Genomic DNA, 15905 nt, shown 5'->3' with positions numbered 1-15905 from the left:
TCGTGTGTCTCCTCTCTCCTCTCCTCTCCTCTCCTCTCCCCTCCCCTCCCCCTCCCCTCCCCTCCCCTCCCCTCCCCTCCCCTCCCCCCCCCCCTCCCCTCCCCTCCCCTCCCCTCCCCTCCCCTCCCCTCTCCCTCCCCTCCCCTCCCCTCCCCTCCCTCCCCTCCCCTCTCCTCCCTCCCCTCCCCTCTCCCTCTCCCCTCCCCTCCCTCCCTCCCTCCCCTCCCCTCCCCCTCCCTCCCCCCCTCCCCCCCCCTCTCCTCCCTCTCCCATGCTCTCCTCCTCCCCTCCCCTCCCCCCCCCTCTCCTCTCCTCCCTCCCTCTTCCCCTCTCCCTCCCTCCTCCTCCCCCTCCCCTCCCCTCCCCCCCCTCCCCTCCCCCCTCTCCTCTCCCCTCCCTTCCCCTCCCCTCCCCTCTCCTCTCCTCTCCCATGCTCTCCTCCTCCCCTCCCTACTGTGCTGTAAAATGTTTAGCAGGTTCTAAACCACAGGTGAAAGGGTTTTGGGTTTGTGCCTTCATGCAGGCAGGAATTGGACACAGTACTGATTGTTTAGGGTTTTAGCCTGGCCGACTGTTGTGTGGGCGGACATGACAAACCTACTCAGCCCTGGTCTCTGTCATCAATGCTGTCAACAGCTCTCCCACCAGCTACTGGCTTCTGTACTGCTGCCCTCAAACATCTCTCTCACACACACACACGTAAATACACATAAACCTCACAAAATGGATGTACTTATTCAGGCATTCCTGGAAATGAGTGGAACATGTCATTGATGTTGACATTGATGGGCGGGCAAATATAACGCAAACGTCTAGCAACCTAAATGTTGCGTGTTTTGAATCTCATCATGGACAACTTTAGCATTTTAGCTAATGAACAACTACGTACTACTTTGCAACTACTTAGCATGTTAGCTAACCCTTCCACTAACCTTAAACCCCTTAGTCCTAATCCCCAGCATAGCTAACATTAACCACCTAGTTCATGTTAGAATTAGCCATCTAGCTAATGTTCATTGGAATGCGTAACATATTGTACATTTACATTTACATTTAAGTCATTTAGCAGACATTTATATTGTACATCTGTATTATATGAATTGCAATTTAAAACATATCACACGATAAAGATGATGGACATCCACAAATGAACGCATACCATACCGAAATGTAATGTGTTTTATTAAGAGTGTCCCTTATTTACATGTACTATGTTACTGTAGGTCTGCCCGAATGCAGGTTGGAAATGTTAGGAAGCTGTTTCTTGGGTTGATGGGTAGGTAGGCTGGCTATACCGGACATATTCAGGCGTGCATCACATGCCCTTCGTAATAGCATCGTTTATTCTCTCTGTCCATAGCTCTCTCGTGGATGAAGTCACACTATGAGTTTACACTTCCTTCCAGTCCGTGACAATCTGACAAATAGATGAGTGGATGACACGCTCTGACATCAGCATAGTTTATTGTACACCGACGGGAACTGTCGGCGGCTGATTCCACGGGCAGCATCTGGCAAAGTTTACTATTCGAGATCCTCTGTTTTGTTCATCTCTAGATATAATAAAACCGCGCAAGCGATGTGGGTTTCAATTTAAGACCGGTCGAGCTTTCTATCCCGTAGCTTTCGAAATCGCCATTGCTAGGAAGGTTGAACCGTGCACAGTGATGAAGAGTGGAGACTGGGGCTTCCGGTGTAAAACAGGCTGTCTTTATGAAATCCATCGAGGTGCGGAACTACTGCCGATTCCTGCTCCCGCTGCATATTAAGGCCTATCATAATCTATTGTTATCCGAGATGATATCCCGTACGAGTTGAAACCAATCCGACAACAACAAAAACACACCTGGAATATAACGAAAAGCCGTCTCAACCAGCCTGCTCAGCCATCCACGCTCCATTGCAAATGTCAATTTCACTGGAAATACATCAAGTCATTTGATGGGATCTTATTTTGTCGCTTATTAAAACAGAGAAGCCATTCCCGTGGGGTTTATTTCATGGGGATGTGTTCAAGACAAGAGAGAATACAAAAAGACGTCAACATCGTAATTCAAAGGAGCAAGGCAGAGAAAGACTGCCTTTTCTCTGGTGAGTGTGTGTGTGTGTGTGTGTGTGTGTGTGTGTGTGTGTGTGTGTGTGTGTGTGTGTGTGTGTAGTTAGTCAGTGGTGGTAGTGGTGTGTTCCAACCGTTCGGTTATGTGGTCTAGTGTATGTTGAGGAACACACTCATTTTACATCACTGCCTTCAATAGCAATAGCATCATCTAGACTTGACAGTTGTCAATATCATTAACAAATTAATCTAATCATTAGGCCTAAATAATTGCATTTGATAGCTGTGCGTGATGATTAAATTGGGAAAACCCAGACACCATTATAGTCTATCATTACATTTTTGTCTGGCAAAACATTTGTAGGCCTTGATACGGATAGTTTGAAATGATGATAATTATTTCACATTGAAGAGAAATAGGAATATATTAATATTCTTGTCATGATGACAATAGGCTTTGGTTAAACATCCCTACAGAATATGACAGACAGACATAACATTGAAGACACCAGCCGACTGGTCCATTTGCCTATTGACGTTACATTTCAACCGGACATAACGTAACGGTTGTGTAAATGTGATATTGTCCGACAATTTATGCTCCTTTACATATTTGGTCAGTCAGTGGAACCCCTTTTGATGTTGCCATGGAAACGGCATTTGTTGAAGGGATTTTTTTTTTTTTAATCTCCCTGTGGTTGTATCTTGCCATTGTGTAGTAGTGGATAATAACCCTCTTCTTGATGTCCGTTCTGACCGGTTCTATTTCCCCTCTTCTTGATTTCCGTTCTGACCGGTTCCCCTCTTCTTGATTTCCGTTCTGACCGGTTCTGTTTCCCCTCTTCTTGATTTCCGTTCTGACCGGTTCCCCTCTTCTTGATGTCCGTTCTGACCGGTTCTATTTCCCCTCTTCTTGATGTCCGTTCTGACCGGTTCTATTTCCCCTCTTCTTGATTTCCGTTCTGACCGGTTCCCCTCTTCTTGATTTCCGTTCTGACCGGTTCTGTTTCCCCTCTTCTTGATTTCCGTTCTGACCGGTTCTATTTCCCCTCTTCTTGATTTCCGTTCTGACCGGTTCTATTTCCCCTCTTCTTGATTTCCGTTCTGACCGGTTCCCCTCTTCTTGATTTCCGTTCTGACCGGTTCTATTTCCCTTCTTCTTGATTTCCGTTCTGACCGGTTCTGTTTCCCCTCTTCTTGATGTCCGTTCTGACCGGTTCGGTTTCCCCTCTTCTTGATGTCCGTTCTGACCGGTTCTATTTCCCCTCTTCTTGATTTCCGTTCTGACCGGTTCCCCTCTTCTTGATTTCCGTTCTGACCGGTTCTGTTTCCCCTCTTCTTGATTTCCGTTCTGACCGGTTCTATTTCCCCTCTTCTTGATTTCCGTTCTGACCGGTTCCCCTCTTCTTGATTTCCGTTCTGACCGGTTCTATTTCCCTTCTTCTTGATTTCCGTTCTGACCGGTTCTATTTCCCCTCTTCTTGATGTCCGTTCTGACCGGTTCTGTTTCCCCTCTTCTTGATTTCCGTTCTGACCGGTTCTGTTTCCCCTCTTCTTGATTTCCGTTCTGACCGGTTCTATTTCCCCTCTTCTTGATTTCCGTTCTGACCGGTTCTATTTCCCCTCTTCTTGATTTCCGTTCTGACCGGTTCTATTTCCCCTCTTCTTGATTTCCGTTCTGACCGGTTCTATTTCCCTTCTTCTTGATTTCCGTTCTGACCGGTTCTATTTCCCCTCTTCTTGATGTCCGTTCTGACCGGTTCTGTTTCCCCTCTTCTTGATTTCCGTTCTGACCGGTTCTGTTTCCCCTCTTCTTGATGTCCGTTCTGACCGGTTCTATTTCCCCTCTTCTTGATGTCCGTTCTGACCGGTTCTATTTCCCCTCTTCTTGATGTCCGTTCTGACCGGTTCTGTTTCCCCTCTTCTTGATGTCCGTTCTGACCGGTTCTGTTTCCCCTCTTCTTATTTCAGATTTCAGATATACTGACGCCACCTTCACCTTCACTTATTCCAAAGGCTCCAGAAGGTACAGTTCAAAGTTCTTAGATGGTTGACATCATTCATTCATTCTGTGCCATTGATTAAACTGTATCCTACTGGGCCATTTATTCTGTACCAATGATACACTGTATCCTACTGGGCCATTTATTCTGTACCAATGATACACTGTATCCTACTGGGCCATTTATTCTGTACCAATGATACACTGTGTCCTACTGAGCAATTTATTCTGTACCAATGATACACTGTGTCCTACTGGGCAATTTATTCTGTACCAATGATACACTGTGTCCTACTGGGCAATTTATTCTGTACCAATGATACACTGTGTCCTACTGGGCAATTTATTCTGTACCATTGATACACTGTGTCCTACTGGGCCATTCAGTCTGTGCCATTGATAAAACGGTGTCCTACTGGGCCATTCATTCTGTGCCATTGATACACAGTATCCTACTCTGTACCATTGATACACAGTATCCTACTGGGCCATTCATTCTGTAACATTGATACACAGTATCCTACTGGCCATTCATTCTGTAACATTGATACACAGTATCCTACTGGCCATTCATTCTGTAACATTGATACACAGTATCCTACTGGCCATTCATTCTGTAACATTGATACACAGTATCCTACTGGCCATTCATTCTGTACCATTGATACCCAGTATCCTACTGGCCATTCATTCTGTACCATTGATACACAGTATCCTACTGGCCATTCATTCTGTACCATTGATACACAGTATCCTACTGGCCATTCATTCTGTACCATTGATACACAGTATCCTACTGGCCATTCATTCTGTAACATTGATACACAGTATCTTACTGGGCCATGGCTTGCCTACTGGTTGTCCCCAGGGCTGGTTGTTCAGTTGTTCAGGGAAATGGTTCACATGGGTTATCTAATGAATGGTGTGTGTTACTGGGATGACACAATTTGTCTGGACTCTGCAAGGTCAGAGTTCACCCCCCCCAGTGTGTGGTGTGTCTGTGTTGTCCCCAGGACAGCGGAGTCAATCACCACCTTCCGGAGACACCTGAAACCCCACCTCTTTAAGGAATACCTAGGATAGGATAAGTAATCCCTCTCACCCCCCCAGTGTGTGGTGTGTCTGTGTGTGTGTGTGTGTTTAGGGGTGTGTGTGTACACCTCATGCAACTTGGTGTGTGTGTGTGTGTGTTTATACAGCGAGTGGGTCTGATACTGATTGGTTAAAACCTCATTCCAGCTGGTGTCTATTCCACAAGCTACCACTGGCTAAATGTATAATGTTAAAATGACTATTTACTCTGTTCCATCTGACTGTGCAATCCACTGTCTCATCAGCCCAGCCAGGCAATTTATAACCTTTATCTCCACTATAAAAAGCATCTCAACATTATCTCACATTTATTTTAGACTAACATTTAGTTTTCAACAGCGGAGATTTGTATAAACCTTGTTTTCTGTCCCTCCCTTTTTATGGATATACACAAAGAAATGTCAATTGGAAAAAGGTCAAAGAAAACTAAATGCAGCTAGTTTGTGGTCTGTCCAGTTTCAGTTTGTAGTGATTGTGTTAGCTGTGTTGTTGGCTGTGTTGTTAGCTGTGTTGTTGGCTGTGTTGTTGGCTGTGTTGTTGGCTGTGTTGTTAGCTGTGTTGTTGGCTGTGTTGTTGGCTGTGTTGTTAGCTGTGTTGTTGGCTGTGTTGTTAGCTGTGTTGTTGGCTGTGTTGTTAGCTGTGTTGTTGGCTGTGTTGTTGGCTGTGTTGTTGGCTGTGTTGTTAGCTGTGTTGTTGGCTGTGTTGTTGGCTGTGTTGTTGGCTGTGTTGTTAGCTGTGTTGTTAGCTGTGTTGTTAGCTGTGTTGTTGGCTGTGTTGTTGGCTGTGTTGTTGGCTGTGTTGTTGGCTGTGTTGTTGGCTGTGTTGTTGGCTGTGTTGTTAGCTGTGTTGTTGGCTGTGTTGTTAGCTGTGTTGTTGGCTGTGTTGTTGGCTGTGTTGTTGGCTGTGTTGTTAGCTGTGTTGTTGGCTGTGTTGTTGGCTGTGTTGTTGGCTGTGTTGTTAGCTGTGTTGTTGGCTGTGTTGTTAGCTGTGTTGTTGGCTAGCTCCTCTGAACAGCAGTGTCCTGAAAGTGAGCACATTTTCAATGCCAGGTGAAATCGCTCCTCATTAGCTCATTGTTATGGATGTATCCAAATAAATGGCACTAGAAAACATCTTAAACTAATGCAAATGCAGCTACTTTGTTGTTATTCTGGCTGCACTCTTTGACTGTAAATTAGCCATAGTTGAAAAGCTAGCAAGCAAGGGATAAGAACGTTGCCAGCCGGTATGGTAATGGATCATTTAGAATGAACGACTGGGTTGCCATAGATACAGAACAAAAAGACTGAACGACTGGGTCGCGTCCATAGATACAGAACAAAAAGACTGAACGACTGGGTCTCGTCCATAGATACAGAACAAAAAGACTGAACGACTGGGTCTCGTCCATAGATACAGAACAAAAAGACTGAACGACTGGGTCGCGTCCATAGATACAGAACAAAAAGACTGAACGACTGGGTCTCGTCCATAGATACAGAACAAAAAGACTGAACGACTGGGTCTCGTCCATAGATACAGAACAAAAGACTGAACGACTGGGTCTCGTCCATAGATCCAGAACAAAAAGACTGAACGACTGGGTCTCGTCCATAGATCCAGAACAAAAAGACTGAACGACTGGGTCGCGTCCATAGATACAGAACAAAAGACTGAACGACTGGGTCTCGTCCATAGATCCAGAACAAAAAGACTGAACGACTGGGTCTCGTCTCTGGTGTAACAGTATAACTTTAGTCCGTCCCCGCGCCTATACTAATAATAATATATAATAATAATATATGCCATTTAGCAGACGCTTTTATCCAAAGCGACTTACAGTCATGTGTGCATACATTCTACGTATGGGTGGTCCCGGGGATCGAACCCACTACCCTGGCGTTACAAGCGCCATGCTCTACCAACTGAGCTACAGAAGGACCCAGGCTCGAACCAGGGACCCTCTGCACACATCAACTACTGACACCCACGAAGCATCGTTACCCATCGCTCCACAAAAACCACGACCCTTGCAGAGCAAGGGGAACTACTACTTCAATGTCTCGGAGCAAGTGACGTCACCGATTGAAACGTTATTTAGCGCGCACCGCTAACTAAGCTAGCCGTTTCATATCCGTTACACTGGCACAGAACTGATAGAACGAACAACCAGCCGGCTTGGGTAGCGACCCTAGATTTGTGTCGGGACTAAAATCTTGTGGAAGGATGAAATAATGTGAATACATTCAATAAAATAAAGTTTTTAATGAAAATATGTGAATCATTATTGTAATATGTTGGTTAACCCGTTGTATAAAAATGATGATGCCTGAGAAGCCGGTGTTTGGAGGACATATTGGCACGGTTTGTCAAACCTCAACTCCCATCTCTGGCCTAACCAGACCCATGCCAATATATCCTTTAAACACTGGCTTCTCGTGATTTATCACGTAAGTGTACACCTCTCATGACTTGCTTACCGTGTGTGTTTGTGTGTTATTCTGTGTCTGTGTCTGTGTCTGTGTGTTGGTTTTGCTTACTGAAGGAAATGCCACCATCTCCTGTGGTTGTTGCTGGGTAATTCCACAGGAAACAGAATTGCGCTGAGACTCAGATTCTATTTAAATGTATGCCAAACAAAAACATTAATTTCAATGTTTAAAAACCATACAACTCTATGCACAAGGACTACTTTTAACAATTTACACGGAACGTTTTACACAAGAACACGTTTACTGGAAGAACTGTGCAGTTGCAAACTTACTGTAAAACTTACTGTAAAACTTACTGTACTGTAAAATTACTGTAAAATGTCCCTCAGGTTTTTATGTGACCACGGATTCCAAAAACTCTTAAAACATCTGAATTAAGATTCAATGATGTCAGCAGACAGAATAATGAGGTGTCAGCTATGACATCACACCTGGAGTTATAACAAATGTCATTTAGTTATTGGAAGTACGGTAAGTGGAGTATGATTTACACCCAGGAACAGAATTGCAGGGGGAACCGGTACAGAGTCAATGTGGAGGCTATATACAGGGGGTACCGGTACAGAGTCAATGTGGAGGCTATATACAGGGGGTACCAGTACAGAGTCAATGTGGAAGTTATATACAGGAGGTACCGGTACAGAGTCAATGTGGAGGCTATATACAGGGGGTACCGGTACAGAGTCAATGTGGAGACTATATACAGGGGGTACTGGTACAGAGTCAATGTGGAGGCTATATACAGGGGGTACCAGTACAGAGTCAATGTGGAGGTTATATACAGGAGGTACCGGTACAGAGTCAATGTGGAGGCTATATACAGGGGGTACCGGTACAGAGTCAATGTGGAGGCTATATACAGGGGGTACCAGTACAGAGTCAATGTGGAGGCTATATACAGGAGGTACCGGTACAGAGTCAATGTGGAGGCTATATACAGGGGGTACCGGTACAGAGTCAATGTGGAGGCTATATACAGGGGGTACCGGTACAGAGTCAATGTGGAGGCTATATACAGGGGGGGTACCAGTACAGAGTCAATGTGGAGGCTATATACAGGGGGTACCGGTACAGAGTCAATGTGGAGGCTATATACAGGGGGTACTGGTACAGAGTCAATGTGGAGGCTATATACAGGGGGTACCAGTACAGAGTCAATGTGGAGGTTATATACAGGAGGTACCGGTACAGAGTCAATGTGGAGGCTATATACAGGGGGTACCGGTACAGAGTCAATGTGGAGGCTATATACAGGGGGTACCAGTACAGAGTCAATGTGGAGGTTATATACAGGAGGTACCGGTACAGAGTCAATGTGGAGGCTATATACAGGGGGTACCGGTACAGAGTCAATGTGGAAGCTATATACAGGGGGTACCGGTACAGAGTCAATGTGGAGGCTATATACAGGGGGTACCGGTACAGAGTCAATGTGGAGGCTATATACAGGGGGTACTGGTACAGAGTCAATGTGGAGGCTATATACAGGGGGGTACCGGTACAGAGTCAATGTGGAGGCTATATACAGGGGGTACCGGTACAGAGTCAATGTGGAGGCTATATACAGGGGGTACCGGTACAGAGTCAATGTGGAGGCTATATACAGGGGGTACCAGTACAGAGTCCGTGTGGAGGCTATATACAGGGGGTACCAGTACAGAGTCAATGTGGAGGCTATATACAGGGGGTACCAGTACAGAGTCAATGTGGAGGCTATATACAGGGGGGTACTGGTACAGAGTCAATGTGGAGGCTATATACAGGGGGTACCGGTACAGAGTCAATGTGGAGGCTATATACAGGGGGTACCGGTACAGAGTCAATGTGGAGGCTATATACAGGGGGTACCGGTACAGAGTCAATGTGGAGGCTATATACAGGGGGTACCGGTACAGAGTCAATGTGGAGGCTATATACAGGTGGTACCAGTACAGAGTCAATGTGGAGGCTATATACAGGGTATTACGGTACTGAGTCAATGTGGAGGCTGTATATAGGGGGCACCGGTGTCGAGGTAGTTGAGATAATATGCACATGTAGGTAGAGTTATTTGTGACTATGATAGATAGATAATAACAGAGAGTAGCAGCAGTGGGGGAGGGGGGGGTCAATGCAAATAGTCTGGGTAGCCATTTGATTGGCTGTTCAGTAGTCTTATGGCTTAGGGGTAGAAGCTGTTTAGAAGCCTCTTGGACCTACACTTGGCGCTCTGACTTGGAACTCCGATACCGCTTACCATGCGGTAGCAGAGAGTCTATGACTAGGGTGGCTGGAGTCTTTGATGATTTTTAGGGCCTTCCTCCGACACCGCCTGGTATAGACCTTGACTTTTAACACATGTTGTTTTTGTTACAGCCTACACACAATACCCCCATCATGTCAAAGTGGAATTATGTTTTTCAAAATTTGTACAAATTAATACAAAATGAAAATTGGAAATTTATTGAGTCTTTACCCCTTTGTTATGGGAAGCCTAAATATGTTCAGGAGTAAAAATGTGCTTAACAAGTCACATAATAAGTTGGAGTCACTCTGTGTGCAATAATAGTGTTTAACATGACTTTTGAATGACTACCTCATCTCTATACCCCCCCGCACATACAATTATCTGTAAGGTCGAGCAGGGAATTTCAAACACAGATTCAACCACAAAGACCAGGGAGGTTTTCCAATGCTTCGCAAGGAAGGGCACCTATTGGTAGATGGGTAAAAATTGAGAAAAAAATCAGACATTGAATATCCCTTTGAGCATTGTGAAGTTATTAATTACACTTTGGATGGTGTATCAATACACCCAGTCACTACAAAGATACAGGCGTCCTTCCTAACTCAGTTGCCGGAGAGGAAGGAAACCGCTCAGGGATTTCACCATGAGTCCAATGGTGACTTTGAAACAGTTACAGAGTTTAATTAATGGCTGCGATAGGAGAAAACTGAGGATGGATCAACAACATTGTAGTTACTCAACAATACTAACCTAATTGACAGAGTGAAAAGAAGGAAGCCTGTACAGAATAAAAATATTTCAAAACATGCATCCTGTTTGCAACAAGGAACTAAAATAAAACTGTAAAAAATGAGGCAAAGCAATTAACTTTTTGTCCTGAATACAAAATGTGATGTTTGGGGCAAATCCAATACAACACATTAACATCTGCTAACCATGTGACCATTAACATCTGCTAACCATGTGACCATTAACATCTGCTAACCATGTGACCATTAACATCTGCTAACCATGTGACCATTAACATCTGCTAACCATGTGACCATTAACATCTGCTAACCATGTGACCATTAACATCTGCTAACCATGTGTATGTGACCATTAACATCTGCTAACCATGTGACCAATAACATCTACTAACCACGTGACCATTAACATCTGCTAACCATGTGACCATTAACATCTGCTAACCATGTGACCATTAACATCTGCTAACCATGTGACCATTAACATCTGCTAACCATGTGACCATTAACATCTGCTAACCATGTGACCATTAACATCTGCTAACCATGTGACCATTAACATCTGCTAACCATGTGACCATTAACATCTGCTAACCATGTGACCATTAACATCTGCTAACCATGTGACCATTAACATCTGCTAACCATGTGACCATTAACATCTGCTAACCATGTGTATGTAACCAATAACATCTGCTAACCATGTGACCATTAACATCTGCTAACCATGTGACCATTAACATCTGCTAACCATGTGACCATTAACATCTGCTAACCATGTGACCATTAACATCTGCTAACCATGTGACCATTAACATCTGCTAACCATGTGACCATTAACATCTGCTAACCATGTGTATGTGACCAATAACATCTGCTAACCATGTGACCATTAACATCTGCTAACCATGTGACCATTAACATCTGCTAACCATGTGACCATTAACATCTGCTAACCATGTGACCATTAACATCTGCTAACCATGTGACCATTAACATCTGCTAACCATGTGACCATTAACATCTGCTAACCATGTGACCATTAACATCTGCTAACCATGTGACCATTAACATCTGCTAACCATGTGACCATTAACATCTGCTAACCATGTGACCATTAACATCTGCTAACCATGTGACCATTAACATCTGCTAACCATGTGACCATTAACATCTGCTAACCATGTGACCATTAACATCTGCTAACCATGTGACCATTAACATCTGCTAACCATGTGACCATTAACATCTGCTAACCATGTGACCATTAACATCTGCTAACCATGTGTATGTGACCATTAACATCTGCTAACCATGTGACCAATAACATCTACTAACCACGTGACCATTAACATCTGCTAACCATGTGACCATTAACATCTGCTAACCATGTGACCATTAACATCTGCTAACCATGTGACCATTAACATCTGCTAACCATGTGACCATTAACATCTGCTAACCATGTGACCATTAACATCTGCTAACCATGTGACCATTAACATCTGCTAACCATGTGACCATTAACATCTGCTAACCATGTGACCATTAACATCTGCTAACCATGTGACCATTAACATCTGCTAACCATGTGACCATTAACATCTGCTAACCATGTGACCATTAACATCTGCTAACCATGTGACCATTAACATCTGCTAACCATGTGACCATTAACATCTGCTAACCATGTGACCATTAACATCTGCTAACCATGTGACCATTAACATCTGCTAACCATGTGTATGTGACCATTAACATCTGCTAACCATGTGACCAATAACATCTACTAACCACGTGACCATTAACATCTGCTAACCATGTGACCATTAACATCTGCTAACCATGTGACCATTAACATCTGCTAACCATGTGACCATTAACATCTGCTAACCATGTGACCATTAACATCTGCTAACCATGTGACCATTAACATCTGCTAACCATGTGACCATTAACATCTGCTAACCATGTGACCATTAACATCTGCTAACCATGTGACCATTAACATCTGCTAACCATGTGACCATTAACATCTGCTAACCATGTGTATGTAACCAATAACATCTGCTAACCATGTGACCATTAACATCTGCTAACCATGTGACCATTAACATCTGCTAACCATGTGACCATTAACATCTGCTAACCATGTGACCATTAACATCTGCTAACCATGTGACCATTAACATCTGCTAACCATGTGACCATTAACATCTGCTAACCATGTGTATGTAACCAATAACATCTGCTAACCATGTGACCATTAACATCTGCTAACCATGTGACCATTAACATCTGCTAACCATGTGACCATTAACATCTGCTAACCATGTGACCATTAACATCTGCTAACCATGTGACCATTAACATCTGCTAACCATGTGACCATTAACATCTGCTAACCATGTGACCATTAACATCTGCTAACCATGTGACCATTAACATCTGCTAACCATGTGACCATTAACATCTGCTAACCATGTGTATGTGACCAATAACATCTGCTAACCATGTGACCATTAACATCTGCTAACCATGTGACCATTAACATCTGCTAACCATGTGACCATTAACATCTGCTAACCATGTGACCATTAACATCTGCTAACCATGTGTATGTGACCATTAACATCTGCTAACCATGTGACCAATAACATCTACTAACCACGTGACCATTAACATCTGCTAACCATGTGACCATTAACATCTGCTAACCATGTGACCATTAACATCTGCTAACCATGTGACCATTAACATCTGCTAACCATGTGACCATTAACATCTGCTAACCATGTGACCATTAACATCTGCTAACCATGTGACCATTAACATCTGCTAACCATGTGACCATTAACATCTGCTAACCATGTGACCATTAACATCTGCTAACCATGTGACCATTAACATCTGCTAACCAATAACATCTGCTAACCATGTGACCATTAACATCTGCTAACCATGTGACCATTAACATCTGCTAACCATGTGACCATTAACATCTGCTAACCATGTGACCATTAACATCTGCTAACCATGTGACCATTAACATCTGCTAACCATGTGACCATTAACATCTGCTAACCATGTGACCATTAACATCTGCTAACCATGTGTATGTAACCATTAACATCTGCTAACCATGTGACCATTAACATCTGCTAACCATGTGACCATTAGCATCTGCTAACCATGTGACCATTAACATCTGCTAACCATGTGACCATTAACATCTGCTAACCATGTGACCATTAACATCTGCTAACCATGTGACCATTAACATCTGCTAACCATGTGACCATTAACATCTGCTAACCATGTGACCATTAACATCTGCTAACCATGTGACCAATAACATCTGCTAACCATGTGACCATTAACATCTGCTAACCATGTGACCATTAACATCTGCTAACCATGTGACCATTAACATCTGCTAACCATGTGACCATTAACATCTGCTAACCATGTGTATGTGACCAATAACATCTGCTAACCATGTGACCATTAACATCTGCTAACCATGTGTATGTGACCATTAACATCTGCTAACCATGTGACCATTAACATCTACTAACCATGTGACCATTAACATCTGCTAACCATGTGACCATTAACATCTGCTAACCATGTGACCATTAACATCTGCTAACCATGTGACCATTAACATCTGCTAACCATGTGACCATTAACATCTGCTAACCATGTGACCATTAACATCTGCTAACCATGTGACCATTAACATCTGCTAACCATGTGACCATTAACATCTGCTAACCATGTGACCATTAACATCTGCTAACCATGTGACCATTAACATCTGCTAACCATGTGACCATTAACATCTGCTAACCATGTGAGCTAACCAATAACATCTGCTAACCATGTGACCATTAACATCTGCTAACCATGTGACCATTAACATCTGCTAACCATGTGTATGTGACCAATAACATCTGCTAACCATGTGACCATTAACATCTGCTAACCATGTGACCATTAACATCTGCTAACCATGTGACCATTAACATCTGCTAACCATGTGACCATTAACATCTGCTAACCATGTGACCATTAACATCTGCTAACCATGTGACCATTAACATCTGCTAACCATGTGACCATTAACATCTGCTAACCATGTGACCATTAACATCTGCTAACCATGTGACCATTAACATCTGCTAACCATGTGTATGTGACCAATAAACATTTGATTTGATTTTGATTTGACTGATATTTTGACGTGCAACCTGTCAAAATAGGATCCAGAATTATCAGATGTATTTTTGTCTCTTCTGAGAAATTTGCCGACATCTTTGTGCATATTGTACTATAGTGTAACGGCTCTCGTTGGTGGTAGGAAGAGTGGACCAAAACGCATGATTCTTTTATTCAAAAACTCTCAAACAAAAATAACAAAAGCGAAAAACGAAAGCGCACAGTTCGGTCAGGCCAACAAAAAAAAACACTAAACAGAAAACAAGATCCCACAAAACCCAAAATGAGAAGGACAACTATTGTGTGGTTCCCAATCAGAGACAACGATAGACAGCTCCCTCTGTTTGGGAACAGCACTCGGGCCAAACACAATGAAATAGAAAACATAGACTTTCCCACCCCGAGTCACACCCTGACCTAACCAATAATAAGGATCTCTAAGGTCAGGGCGTGACATATAGACTGTATTATACACCATCTGAAGAAGGGGACATCAAAACACCTGGCTAAATTACTCTAATTATTATATAATTGGTACAAAACCATGTTGGCTAATTGATTCATCTATCAGTCAATGTAGGCTAATTGATTCATCTATCAGTAAATGGAGGCTAATTGATTCATCTATCAGTCAATGTAGGCTAATTGATTAATCTATCAGTCAATGTAGGCTAATTGATTAATCTATCAGTCAGTGTAGGCTAATTGATTAATCTATCAGTAAATGTAGGCTAATTGATTAATCTATCAGTAAATGTAGGCTAATTGATTAATCTATCAGTAAATGTAGGCTAATTGATTCATCTCAGTAAATGTAGGCTAATTGATTCATCTATCAGTAAATGTAGGCTAATTGATTCATCTATCAGTAAATGTAGGCTAATTGATTCATCTATCAGTAAATGTAGGCTAATTGATTCATCTCAGTAAATGGAGGCTAATTGATTCATCTATCAGTAAATGTAGGCTAATTGATTCATCTATCAGTAAATGTAGGCTAATTGATTCATCTATCAGTAAATGTAGGCTAATTGATTCATCTCAGTAAATGTAGGCTAATTGATTCATCTCAGTAAATGTAGGCTAATTG

General features: G+C 43.0%; 1 protein-coding gene across 2 annotated transcripts in view; it reads left to right on the top strand.

Moving 5' to 3' along the window:
- Positions 1–1395: 1395 nt before the first annotated feature.
- The window catches only part of parp8 (poly (ADP-ribose) polymerase family, member 8), a 108007-nt gene continuing 93497 nt past the window's right edge, over positions 1396–15905 (top strand). The window contains exons 1-2 of one of the 2 annotated variants that reach the window (XM_046348214.1): positions 1396–2091; positions 4028–4082. In XM_046348214.1, the coding sequence (XP_046204170.1) occupies positions 2001–2091; positions 4028–4082 (146 nt within the window). In that variant the 5' untranslated portion in view covers positions 1396–2000. The remainder of the gene's footprint in view (positions 2092–4027; positions 4083–15905) is intronic. The other variant, XM_046348215.1, reaches the window with a different exon arrangement.

Source organism: Oncorhynchus gorbuscha, linkage group LG04 (assembly GCF_021184085.1).
Source record: "Oncorhynchus gorbuscha isolate QuinsamMale2020 ecotype Even-year linkage group LG04, OgorEven_v1.0, whole genome shotgun sequence".
NCBI classification, from domain to species: domain Eukaryota; kingdom Metazoa; phylum Chordata; class Actinopteri; order Salmoniformes; family Salmonidae; genus Oncorhynchus; species Oncorhynchus gorbuscha.
The sequence above is the reverse complement of the archived record's forward strand: the minus strand, read 5'-3'. Positions and strand labels throughout refer to the sequence as shown.